Source organism: Heptranchias perlo, chromosome 12 (assembly GCF_035084215.1).
Source record: "Heptranchias perlo isolate sHepPer1 chromosome 12, sHepPer1.hap1, whole genome shotgun sequence".
Classification (NCBI taxonomy): domain Eukaryota; kingdom Metazoa; phylum Chordata; class Chondrichthyes; order Hexanchiformes; family Hexanchidae; genus Heptranchias; species Heptranchias perlo.
In genome coordinates this window covers 28,773,370-28,787,279 of record NC_090336.1, presented here as the reverse complement: position 1 = coordinate 28,787,279, position 13,910 = coordinate 28,773,370, and the positions used below count along the sequence as shown (strand labels likewise).

The window sequence follows — 13,910 nt, the reverse complement described above, 5'->3', positions numbered from 1 at the left end:
GCAGTGCTCACATCCTACAATCTTCAGGATACTTGATCTAAGTTTTGCAAAACATTATTTTTATTTTATTGAGACCTGAGGACCAATTTTAACTCCTTGTAGTAATGGACAGCAATTACACCCTGGAGTTTGAGTCGGAAGTCGAGTAGATTTTAACTGCCAACCCTCATTGGAATGCTGCCAGAAAATGGTAGCTGGCCAGCGTGAGAGGATGAAGATCAGACGGCACGGAGATCACTTGCTGGCATTAGGAAAAGGCTGCTGGCAATAAAGTAAGACTGGGGGAGATGGGGGGTGTTGTGAGGGTCTTGCAGCTGGGGAGGGAGGTTAGGGTTAAGGGGTCTGAGCAGAGGCCCGGACTTTCCTTATGGGGTCCTGAGATGCAATCCTGCTCCTCTGGGCTCCACTAAGGAAAGATTTTTAAAACTTACCTTCAGTGGCCTCGCTCGCTTCCCGACAGCTTCACTTGGCTGCAGTGGGTGCGCTGCTCACGAGCAGGTTAAAAATCCATCAGGATCTCATGTACATCATGGGACCTCGATTTATATTTATTAAATTTGCAGGTCGGCAGGAACAGAGCTGGAAATAGTGCCACTCCATTTTAACCCGCTCCTTTCCCACTGATCAGGGAGAATTAAAATTACCCTACATTTTTGTTATATTAAAATAATGAGTTCAAGGAGGTAACTTACTCTCAGCGTTCTGATAGTATCTTTATACCATTCAGTCTTCGCTTCATAGCTTATAAGGGATAATTTACGGGGCTTGGCTCCCAGTACAGAACCTCACTAACTGTGAGCACATGAGACTACAACATTGTCGCCCTGATGTTCTGAGGCACCTTTACAACAAGCGATACTCTGTTTCTATGGAGCCTTTCCTCACAAAATTATCCCATGAGGTCATCTGAATACCTGGAGTAAATCACAATAATAATATTTTTATTCCTTTCTTAGTCGGTACTACACAACTTCTCTAAGGCCTTTCCTAAGCTTTCCTAAAGTGTGGTGCCCAGAATTGAACACAATATTCCAACTGCGGTCTAACCAGTGTTTTATAAAGGTTTAGCACAATTTCTTCGCTTTTATACTCTATGCCTCTATTAATAAAGGCCAAGATCGCAAATGATTTTTAACAGCCTTCTCAACTTGTCTTGCCACCTTCAAAGATTTGTGTATATACACCCCCAGGTCTCTCTGTTCCTGCACTCCCTTTAAAATGGGACCGTTTAGTTCATATTGCCTCTCCTCATCCTTCCTACTAAAATGTATCACTTCACACTTTATTTTTTATTCGTTCATGGAATATGGGCGTCACTGGCGAGGACGGCATTTATTGCCCATCCCTAATTGCCCTTGAGAAGGTGGTGGTGAGCTGCCTTCTTGAACCGCTGCAGTCCGTGTGGTGAAGGTTCTCCCACAGTGCTGTTGGGAAGGGAGTTCCAGCATTTTGACCCAGCAACGATGAAGGAACGACGATATATTTCCAAGTCAGGATGGTGTGTGACTTGGACAGTAACATGCAGGTGGTGTTGTTCCCATGTGCCTGCTGCCCTTGTCTTCTAGGTGGTCGTGGGTTTGGGAGATGCTGTCGAAGAAGCCTTGACAAGTTGCTGCAGTGCATCCTGTGGATGGTACACACTGCAGCAACAGTGCGCCGGTGGTGAAGAGAGTGAATGTTTAGGATGGTGGATGGAGTGCCAATCAAGCGGGCTGCTTTGTCCTGGATGGTGTCGAGCTTCTTGATTGTTGTTGGAGCTGCACTCATCCAGGCAAGTGGAGAGTATTCAACACACTCTTGACTTGTGCCTTGTAGATGGCCACTGAAGCCAGCTCCATAAGTAGGAAAGATTAGCAACCCTTTCTCGACCTCAAAAGACATTCCTGGACACAAAGATAAGTACAAATACCCTACGACACTCCCTTCGTGGCAGCCCCTATTCCTGAATAATTGATGGCAGCACACTTCACTGCGTTAAATTTCATCTGCCATGTGCCTGCCCATTTCATCAGTCTGTCTATGTTCCTGACGTCTGTTACTGTCCTTCACATTTCCGAGTTTCGTGTCATCTGCAAGCTTTAAAATTATTCCCTCTATACCCAAGTCTAGGTCATTAATGTGTGTCAAAAAGAGCAGTGGTCCTAATACTTACCTCCTGGGGAACAGCACTGTATACTTCCCTCCAGTCTGAAAAACAACCGTTCACCACTACTCTGCTTTTTGTTCCTTTCCTCCCCTGTATTAGAGCCTTACAAAATCTATCCAATTACACCTAATTCTATGCATCATTTTTAAATATTAATTACTTTTTTCCTGAGTGAACTTAAGTTTAGTTTTTAACAACCAAAAAATAAGTACAATATGACTGATTGGTGAGATTCCAGGGATGAGGGACTTCAGTTACGTGGATAGACTGGAGAAGCTGGGGTTGTTCTCCTTGAAACAGATGGTTGCGAGGAGATTAGATAGAGGTCTTCAAAATCATGAAGGGTCTAGATAGAGAGAAACTGTTCCCATTGGCGGAAGGGTCAAGAACCAGAGGACATAGATTTAAGTTGATTGGCAAAAGAACCAAAGGTGATATGAGGAAAAACCTTTTACACAGCGAGTGGTTAGGATCTGGAATGCACTGCCCCAGGGGGTGGTGGAGGCAGATTCAATCATGGCTTTCAAAAGGGAATTGGATAAGTACTTGAAAGGAAAAAATGTGCAGTGCTACGGGGAAAGGGCGGGGGAATGGGACTAGCTGGATTGCTCTTGCATAGAGCCGGCGCGGATTCGATGGGCCGAATGGCTTACTTCCGTGCAGTAACCTTTCCAAGATTCTATGTTCAGTTGATAGCAATACCAGAATACAACTGCTTGATTCATAGTACTAGAATTGCTTGAATTCAAATTAAATTCATATTGCATGTGATGTCAAGGTAATCTGCAAAACAGGTAGTTTATAAGCCTACAGGAAAGCCTCATCTGGCTTCCCCAAGAACTTAGAGATCAGATGTGCTCTATAGTGTGGTGCTATGCCATCAAGACAAGAAGGTGTGAGGTTTGATCCTTAATCTGTACTGAACTAGTTTAGCCATCCCCTCACATAATTAAGCAGTCCATGCCCGCATGCAGCAAGACCTGGACAACATCCAGGTTTGGGCTCATAAGTGGCAAGTAACATTCGCGCCAGACAAGTGCCTGGCAATGACCATCTCCAAAAAGAGAGAGTCTAACCACCTCCCCTTGACATTCAACGGCATTACCATTGCCGAATCCCCCACCAGCAACATCCTGGGGGTCAACATTGACCAGAAACTTAACTGGACCAGCCACATAAATACTGTGTCTACAAGCGCAGGTCAGAGGCTGGGTATTCTGCGGCGAGTGACTCACCTCCTGTCTCCCCAAAGCCTTTCCACCATCTACAAGGCACAAGGCAGGAGTGTGATGGAATACTCTCCACTTGCCTGGATGAGTGCAGCTCCAACAACACACAAGAAGCTCGACACCATCCAGGACAAAGCAGCCCGCTTGATTGGCACCCCATCCACCACCCTAAACATTCACTCCCTTCACCACTGGCGCACCGTGGCTTCAGTGTGTACCATCCACGTGATGCGCTGCAGCAACTCGCCAAGGCTTCTTCGACAGCACCTACCAAACCCGCGACCTCTACCACCTAGAAGGACAAGAGCAGCAGGTACATGGGAACAACACCATCTGCACGTCCCCCTCCAAGTCACACACCATCCCGACTTGGAAATATATCGCCGTTCCTTCTTCGTCGCTGGGTCAAAATCCTACAACTCCCTACCTAACAGCACTGTGGGAGAACCTTCACCAAATGGACCGCAGCGGTTCAAGAAGTGGCTCACCACCACCTTCTCAACTGCAATTAGGGATGGGCCATAAATGCCAGCCTCACCAACGACGCCCACATCCCATGAACGAATAAAAAAAATTGAACGTTGAACTATGTAACCAAAACAATAGACTACAAGTCAGAGAAGTTGTAATCAAACTGTATAGTGCTCTGGTTAGACTACACCTTGAGTACTGTGTCCGTTCTGGTCAGAGAAAAATGGGGGAGACAGTCAAGTCCTGACTTAGTGCAGAAAAGAGCGTCCGTTGTGAGCAATGAGAAAGAACTGGAGCTTTTTGGCCTGGAAAGGAGACATCTGAGAGCTGATCTCAGAGGTGTAGAAGATAGCAAATGATTTTGGAAAGGGTCATCTGGAATACTACTTTAAATGAAACCTTGGGAGTAGGGCAAGAGGGCACATTTTTAAACTAGTGAAAGGAACTTTAGAACCAAGACCAAGAGGTTCTTCTTCAGACAAAGAGTGATCAACAGTTGGAATGGATTTGAGGTAAAAGCACCAGAATCATTTACGAAACAAGTAGACGCAGCAATGGTGGGGGGTGGGGGGGTGGCGGGGGAGGCGGGATGAATTAAGAGGGGCTGAATGACCTTCCGCATTTGTAAGTATCCTGTGATCTCAGCTAGAACGACAAATGAGGGACTACAATTGGCCTCAGTGTCATTGGACTAGCAATTTAAAAAAAAAAATCAGCCAGGGTTACCACTCCTGATCATAACTCCTGCTGGAAAGTGTACGTGTGACTATCAGGTGAGAGCATGATATAGCTTGGCTATGCAATAGTATACGGCACCTACAGTAGAGATCATTTGCCCTACCTTAATTTTCCTCTTGTATAAGGAGTTCATCTTATTATGCAGCACCTCAATACGGTGGCTAAAATCCAAATGTTTGCCTAAAAATTGTAGTTTTCAGGCAATTATCCTTAGGATTATACATTTAAACCACACATTCAAATGACAATTACATCTAGTTTGCAGCTGAGCATCTAGTTACTTTAATAATCCCCAAGGGAGTGCTATCTCTGCTCCACTTTCACAAACCTGCCTCATTTATCTGATAAAATGTGTCGTTTCTATCGTAACACCAACAGAGAAGAATTATAGTGGTATCCATTATATTATATAATGTCTAGCTAGACTCCTGCATTCTGAAGGAAAAAGGTGAAATTACTACCCATCTAGTCACACAATGCCACACATTCAACTCATACCTCACTGTTTACAGCTACCATTCTGATAATGAAGTGATGTTAATCTATAGTTATGAGGAGAGATTTAAGATACTGGGAGTGGGATAAGAGGGGATTTACTAGCTATTTTTAAATTATGAAAGTTTTGAAAGGGTTACTAAAGAAATGGTCTTGCACCTGGTTGGGAAGTCAGTGATGAAAAGTCATCAATCTAAAATTGTCACTAAAAGACAGAGGAGAAAGCTTTGAAGAAATTTATTTATGCAGAGTTGTTGGTGCATGGAATGCTTTGCCACAGGGAATAGATAAGGCTAAGACCATGGCATTGTTAAAGGAAAAAGTGGATAAAGATTTGAAACAAAGGAAGATACAGGACTATGGGGAGAGAACAGGGCAGTGTGATTAGTTTTGGATTGCTCTGGCAAAGAGCTGGCATAGACATGATGGGCTGAATGGCCTCCTTCTGTGCTGTATGTTTCCATGCTGGGATGTCGGATGATGGGCTTAAGAGGATTGAATTTATTTTGGCATAAAGAGCTCAAAAAATGGACAAACAACATACTTGTAATATGCAAATAAACTCAATCTATATGCAAACATTAAAATAAATCAGGTTGGGAGCTGATAGGGCAGTCATCTTGTTCAGAACACTGCTCCACAGAATAGATCAGCAATGTCTTGCCCAAGAACACCGACAAGTGCCCAATTAATATTTTGAAGATAGCAGCTTCATCAGATTGCAGTTGAGTACGATATTTGTGTTACTGTGACCTCTGAAAGGATATTTCAATTATGTGAGGGTGGTTTTCTGACCCAGTAGTTATGCGAGAAACCATGCCACAGACTTCCTGACTGCTTTGCTATCCCACAGCCAGGTTTCAACCTCACACAGTGTCTTTCCTAATAAAGAGAAACCTACCTAGCAATAGCTTGGGAAAGTTTGATGTCTCGATGTTGTGGTAATAAACGATTGATGTTATCGCAGCCATGAAGCCCATGCCGGCCGGCATATAGAGATGCAAGTGACGTGAGTCAGTAAACCTAGATCGTAGAGACAAAAAAAACTAAAAAGTGAACTTGGCAAAAATTTCAATACAATACTTATAAAAGAACCAGAATATGTAACTATTTTAAAGGATCTTAAGACTTATTACATTGATGTACACATACATATTGCCGGAAATTTCCTTGGGGGTTCTCCCAATTGGCTGTTGTAACTTCAACAGAAAAGCAGCAGAAACCCCAGATAGACAGGGTATTGGTGCAGTTACAGTGGCCAATTGGGAGACCCCCTGAGGAAATTTCCAGCAACATAAGTTTTATTGTGCATTTGGAAAAGGAGTTCTGCATTGAAATAAATAATGATCACAATCATATTACAGCTAAAACCCTGAAAATACTTTTGTGTATTTTATATCATTTTTTAAAAAGTATTTTATCAAGGGCATCAATAGTGTAATTTAGTTATCATACTATTTACTTCAGAGATCGTGGTCTAAATCCTGTACAAACAGGCAAAGGAAAAAAATGATCTCTTCTCTCTGATGGGCGCGAGAACCCTAATTAAATGAAACTAAACTGAGTTTCTAATGGACTTGAGTCTATGGCACAAAATAGTCAAAGCAGTCTCACTCTCACAAGTCAAAGGATGGCTACAGTGGAAAATGTAGATATGGTTGCTGTTGCGAAGTGGAGATTGTGAGGCAGTATTGATGGAGCATTATTATGCAGCTAACCTTTTGATACCCAGAAATTTCTTCTCTGAACACCTTCCCCACTCTAGGATATATACCATTTAACTCAGGAGATTTGCTTGTTAACATATCAAGTACCTCGGTCATGCTTATTTCAAAATCCTCTAGGATATTGGGTGTACGACAGAAGATGGATAGTTAGTTAGTATCAACCTCTCCAGTGAATATTTCCATTTAATACATCAACTAATTTATCTTTTTAAGATCAGTCATTTTTATCTTTTTATAGTTCTCACTTTATCCGTATTCGTTATTTCACCATTATGACACCAAAAGAACTTGTTAGTGTTGTGCCTAACATCTTCAGCCATGTTGATCTCTAGGCTCTTTGCAACTAAAATATCCCTTTCAACCTACTTCAGCAAGTTTTGATACTCTTCCCAGTCTACTTCACTGCACTGTTTGTATCATTTTCTTTTTATTCCAATTTTGATCTTTTCACCCATTTTGGAGAATGCATGTTTAGCTTACTTATTTTTCTTGGATCTATACTTATCTTGTATACTCAGCATTATAGTTTTATAAGTGTTTCATTTTTCCTCAACTGAGCTATCTTTCAGTAACTTGCTGATGCTGATTGTCAAATAATCAAAAATGTATTACATTATGATCATTGGTCCCCACAGTTTCTATTACTTCTATTCTATTCCATTTTATGAATGCCATCCAAATCACTTGTAAGAATCAGAACCTAAATATGACTGTTAGTAATATTAGTGGATGAGTAGATTATATGACATTTGTGCAATACTCTTTGGTTCTCTATTTCATCGATTTAATAATTTTGCTAACCTATTTAAATGGACTAATGCCTCGCTAAAATAGTGACAAAGGAATTCCACACAAGCATGTTTGCCCACTAATATTGCCAACTGTAATTTCTAAACTCAGATCTAAGTGTCAACTAGGTTCAGTGGTAGCACTCTTAACATAAGGTTGCAGGTTAAAGTTCTACTCTCGGATTTGAGCAAATAATCTAGATTGACACCTCAGTGTAGTACTGAGGGAGTGCTGCAGTGTTAGAGTTCATATCATCGGATCATAGTAGGTTCAGCACTGGAGGAGGCCATTTGGCCCATCGTGCCTGTGTTGGCTTTTTGAAAGAGCTATCCAATTTGTCCCATTCCCCTGCTCTTTCCCCATATCCCTGTAAAATTATTCCCTTCAAGTGTTTATTCAATTCCTATTTGAAAGTTACTATTGAATCTGCTTCCACTACTCTTTCAGGCAGTGCATTCTAGATCATTACAACTCGCTGCATAAAAAAATGTTTCCTCATGTCACCTCTGACACTTTTGCCAATCATGTGTCCTCTGGGTACCAGAGTATCTCCTTATTTACTCTATCAATACCATTCATGATTTTGAACACCTCTATCAAATCTCCCTTTAAACTTCTCTGTTCTAAGGAGAAGAACCCCAGCTTCTCCAGTCTCTCCACATAACTGAAGTCCCTCATCCCTGGCACCATTCTAGTAAATCTCTTCTGAACCCTCTCTAAAGTCTTGACATATTTCCTAAAGTGTGGTGCTCAGAATTGAACACAATACTCCAGCTGAGACCTAACCAGTGTTTTATAAAGATTTAGCATAACTTCCTTGCTTTTGTACTCTATGCCTCTATTAATAAAGCCCAAGATCCCATATGCTTTTTTAACAGTCTTCTCAACTTCAAAGATTAGTGTACATACAACCCCAGGTCTCTCTGCTCCTGCGCTCCAATTAAAATTATACCATTTCGTCTATATTGCCTCTCCTCATTCTTCCTACTAAAATGTATAATTTCACACTTCTCTGTGTCAAATTTCATCTGCCATGTGCCTGCCCATTTCACCAATCTATCTATGTTCTCCTGAAGTCTGTTACTATCCTCCACATTGTTTACTACATTTGTGAGTTTCGTGTCATCTACAAACTTTGAAATTATACCCTCTATACCCAAGCCCAGGCCATTAATATATATCAAAAATAGCAGTGGTCCTAATACTGACCCCTGGGGAACGCCACTGTATACTTCCCTCCAGTCTGAGAAACAACCGTTCACCACTACTCTCTGCTTTCTGTCCCTTAGCCAATTTTGTATCCATGCTGCCCCTTTCCCTTTAATCCCATGGGCTTTAATTTTGCTAACAAGCCTTTCAGATGAGACGTTAAAGTGAGACCCCATCTGCCTGATGAGGTGGATGTAATATTATGAAGCATTTCTTTGTTCTCCCAGTGTGCTGGCCAACCATCAGCTCTCAACCAATACCATCAAAACAAATAAGGTGGTTATTAAACAAAAAAAAAGTGCTGGAAACACTCAGCAAGTCAGTCAGTATCTATAAAGATAACAGATAAGTTAACAATCTGTTAATTTTTCACGGTCAGACCTTTCATCAGAACTGGTAATTTATCTCATTGCTGTTTGTGAGACTTTGCTGTGCACAAATTAGCTGTCACATTTGCCTATAAGCATTTGCTTATAAAAACAATAGTAACTACTGTTCAAAAAGTAATGAATTGGTTGTGAAGTGCTTTGAGACAGCCTGAGGACTTGAAAGGCACTATATAAAAGCAAGCCTTTCTTTCCATGTGCGAGTTACCTTGAGTGGGCTCCAGAGTACATTGGGGTACATTTTATAATTCAGCTTCCTCGGTGCAGAGATTTGTGTGATGGGAGTATCTAAAGGGAATTCAGCTGCAGAGTTTAACATGCCCAATTTGCGGCCATAGGATTTTCTATCTATTGGACAAAAAATTGTGCAGACCATAAATCTGCCACACTGACCTCCATGTCTGAATTCCTGATATATGTGTCTGCCATGTAAATTTCTGTGACGGGGGTACCAAATCGTAGAATTTACCCCATAGTATCAAAGAGCAATCTTGCACCATGTTCATTAATTGCCTCACTTGTATCATTCCCAGTTATATTTAGGTTGCTTGAAGTCACCCATTGTTACAACATTATTGTCTTTACATATCCTTCTCATTGCATCAGAAAAAAAGTTGGAAACATCCTTACTCTGCTGAGGGCATCTGCACCAGGTCCTTATTGTTAATTCTGACCTCTGCTTCTCTGTTAACTCAAGTTGGACTATTCATTTTATGTTTTTCCCTGACATCAATTTGTCTTCATTGATTTCTAAATTCTCCCGGACATATTAAACAACACCTCCTCGTGTGATTTTTCTACCTTTCTGCATACCTCTGTAGAGTGAATTATTTTCCATCTACTGGGATGAAATCTGTCTCTGTAATTTCTATAATATCTTAATTTACTGCTGGTCAAGCTTACAAGCTTCTTATTCCCAATGTTTCCAATTAATCAGCTGCTCGGCCTCTCTTCTTAATATCAGTTCTTTTAATATTACTACTGTTTCTGTCACATTCATCTAGTCCCAAATTGGCACTCTGAGCAAAATGTTTCTTGGCACTAACCAGAACTTCAACAGCTGAGCAGTGTTCTGTTCAGGGTGCCTGTTTGGGACTGAGCAAATGCAATTTTAAAAAAAAGTGATATTAAGAGCAGCTGACCTTAACAACTGATATTAAAAGGAGAGACTGAGCAGATAATTAGACAGTTGTTTAATGTGCCAGAGAGCATGAAGTAACAATGTATGACATTATAGATCGAGTATTGCTTATACCGATTAGTTGGTTCAAGTACCATTTCACTTTTGGCCAAAACTACCACTAGAACCATAATTCTGTAACATTATATATGTGTTTTATTCTCACTGCTGTTGTATCTCTTTATTCTGTCACATGACATAACAACTATCAATATTTTCATGGTAAATATTTGGAGACTATTTCTGGATGAGAAGTATAAAGCGAACAATCACAGTATAACACATAAAATAACAGGGAGTTGTAGACTAAAACACAAAATCAGCCCTCAGGGGGCACATAAAAACTTCTCCAGTTTCAGTCTTGCAGTTTGAAATCATATCAAACCTTTGACTGCATTACAATCTTGCAAACACTCCTATGTAATTGTTACTCTCCACAAGTCAAGCATTTATGGTTGATATTGCATGACCAATAAAACCTGTTTGTAATGCAGGTTTGCAGCAATGTAATGTGATTTACTTCCTTGCATAACTAGGGAGTAAAATCACTGATCAGATGCAGCATTTAATTCTGGCAAGGTGTGCGACTACATATGACAATGTGTAATTACATCTGCTCAAAAATAAATCTTTCTAAAGTTAATTTTTAAACTTTTCAATGATAGCAAAGAGCTGACAGTATTGTTGGCTTTTTGCTAGCATTACAATGTAATCCTGAATTGAGTGCATTCATACACTTCCCTGACCAGGAAGTGAAGCAGTGCCAGCAGTAAAAAGTTCAGCACTGTCAATTTTCTCTGTCCTAAAGCAGATATTGGTATCTTCATACTAGGCCAAGATAAAATACTTCAAAACCTGAGTAATCATGAAATGTGAATCACAGTCTTTTTCCTCTGTACATGCCTAAATCAGAATTTATTAGTATTGTCAAACCATGCAATTATACTTTTGGAAACCTAACCACATTGGAAGTATTGAGATTTGTTGCTAATATCTTCTAGAGACCCTAGAGGCAATTTACATTTTCTTGGCTGCATCAAACCTTTCATCTAACCATTAGTTAGGCCAATATTTAAGCAAGTCTCTCAGTTTCTCCCTTGAAGTTTTGAGGGCTAGCAATATTGTGAAATGAAACATCTTTCCACCTTTTGTACTGTGTCTCTGCATTAACCAGTTCATGGGCAACTGCAAGATGGGTTAAATGGGTAAAGCTCCTTGAGTACTGTTCTTTAACTGTAAGCAGAGATAAGCACCCCTGATGCACCAGTATGAGATTTCCATTTCTCACAGTGGCCTTTCCATGGCCCAAGTAACCAATTAGGGCCAAATAATGCAACTTTTGATTCTGTGAACTCAGATGCAATGGGGCATGGATTCAGTTAGCCCCAAATTAATTTCACTTTAGACTTACTCTCCAGCACAAAGAGTATTTTTTAAATCCTATTTGTTTGTGCTGGAGTTAAGTACAGGTCCCATTGTGAAACGCCAATACTTTAATCCATTCAATTCACCTCTGCCTTGTATTTTGAATTCTGCATATTTATTTTAATGTAAGTTGATGGTAAAAAAATTTTGAGCTTCCAGTGAAAGGTTACGGGTTTCTGCCCATTTTGGAGGCATTTGGTTCTCACTATTCAATGGTCTTTTTAAAAAGTAACTATTATAAACAAAGTTGAACGATTTTTTTTACAATTTCGTTGCAAATCATGGTTGGTTCTTCAAGATCGGTCTAGTCTTTTTGTCAGGTCTTCCTTTAAAAAAAATCCGCAGGAGGAGATCTTGAGGAACAGTTTGGAAACTTTGTTTACGGTCAGTTGAAAGCTTTTCTGAGTAATCCAAAGTTGATGCATGATATTGAAGGATATTCTAAGATCCTGGAGGCATTTTACTTGCTATTTAATTGATGATTTAAAGGGAAACTTCAGCTCCTATGCCCGAGTCTATTTTAAACTCGATAGAGAATACGCACTTTTAATCAAGCCAACATGTCCTTACAGCAAGTTATTTTACTCGAATCGTGGCACAGACTTCCCGACGGCATTTCTGCTCGGAGTTAATGCGAAGATACATCGTGTTTTTCTCTCTCTCTCTCTGACACTGAGTGAATGAAGTGAACAGTTGAAAGAAGACAACTGGAGCAGGCAATGAGACCAAAGGCACGCTCGGTTCCATCTGTAAAAATAGCCTCAGGCGATCTGGAAAATACATGAGGCCACTTACCCATCTGAAACGATCCCCTCTGCTATTTCACACACCAGGACAAACAGGAGTATAAAAGTGAGGATCCATCGCAAATTATGCCCAGGAAAATGCAACCACGTGCTGTGATGAATGTGGACTTTGGAACTCTGACTTCCCCAACCTTAAATCCAAAACAATGCATAGATTTTATTTAGATTTGCACAATTAAAGGGCTGCGAATATGTAAACATATAATTTTAACCGAAATGGCTGTGATCTTTAAGTTCATAGCTTACCTATGAATAATATGGGAAAGGTGATGAAGAGCAGCAGCACATGTGGGACAACATTCAACGCGTCCACGAAGCAGCCGTTGTTGAGCACTCCGTTGTCCACATTGTAGGCAGCCGTGTCGTTGTCATTGCCACAAAAAGACAAGGACATGGTCGAACTGGGGCTCTGGTCAAATTGAAGAGGGGAAAGGGACAAGCTTTAGCACGTCTTCAGTGAACCATTACGTAAACATATAAACGATCCGGGGGGAAAACAAAACACGAGAATCCCAAGCAGGGTGTGCTGTCAATGAGCTGTCAGCGTCCTCGGCTAGTGAGTGTCGAGATCCATTTCTCTCATTACATCAATACTTCTTGCTGATAAAACGAGAACAGGATCCAACTTCAATGTCTGCAGCAGCGGCTCACTTCTGCAGCCCTAAGCAAATCTACGAGCCGCTCAGAGTTGGCCACAGGCATATCAATAAAACAGTGAGCTGTGCTGTCTACAGAGACATTTAATTAGAATATATAAGATGTCTGAAACAGTTTAATAATTAGAATTGGAAGTTATCACATTTATACGTGTAATTATGAGGAGACTTTCATATACTTAAGCAATTATTTTTTTTAATAGTTCCTTTTAAACACAAGCTTTGCTATGCACTTACTAAGTAATGCGTGACTATTTGGGTGCAATAACAACTTCCTCCTTCACCTTCCTTTCTCTGAAAACTTCGTTACATGTCTTAAAGGAGTATTGCCATCCCTGAAAAGTCGTAGGCAAATATTTTTGTCAACAAGCAAAGCAAGGATGTAATTGATGCTGAAAAAATATTGCAATATAAGAACATGAGAAATTTCAGATACAGGAGATCACCTTTATGTCCAACAAGACCACTGCTTTTTCAGAGATCAGCTCCATCTATTTGTCTTCTCTACATTTTCCTCAGGCCCATCTCTCTTCATAATACAACAACTTGCATTTATACAGTGCCTTTAACATACTAAAACGTCCCAAGGTGCTTCACAGGAATGTAATGAGACAAAAATTGACACTAAGCCAAAGAAGGAAATATTAGGACAG

The 13,910-nt window shown here is 40.5% G+C and overlaps 1 protein-coding gene across 4 annotated transcripts in view; it reads right to left on the bottom strand.

Moving 5' to 3' along the window:
- Positions 1–13,167, bottom strand: part of abcc8 (ATP-binding cassette, sub-family C (CFTR/MRP), member 8) — a 200,913-nt gene extending 187,746 nt beyond the window's left edge. For 3 of the 4 annotated variants that reach the window (XM_067993856.1, XM_067993858.1, XM_067993859.1), the window contains exons 1-3: positions 12,848–13,167; positions 12,591–12,732; positions 5,981–6,102 (exon numbers count right to left, since the gene is read on the bottom strand). In XM_067993856.1, coding sequence (XP_067849957.1) covers positions 5,981–6,102; positions 12,591–12,732; positions 12,848–12,995 — 412 coding nt within the window. In that variant the 5' untranslated portion in view covers positions 12,996–13,167. The remainder of the gene's footprint in view (positions 1–5,980; positions 6,103–12,590; positions 12,733–12,847) is intronic. The other variant, XM_067993860.1, reaches the window with a different exon arrangement.
- Positions 13,168–13,910: the final 743 nt, after the last annotated feature.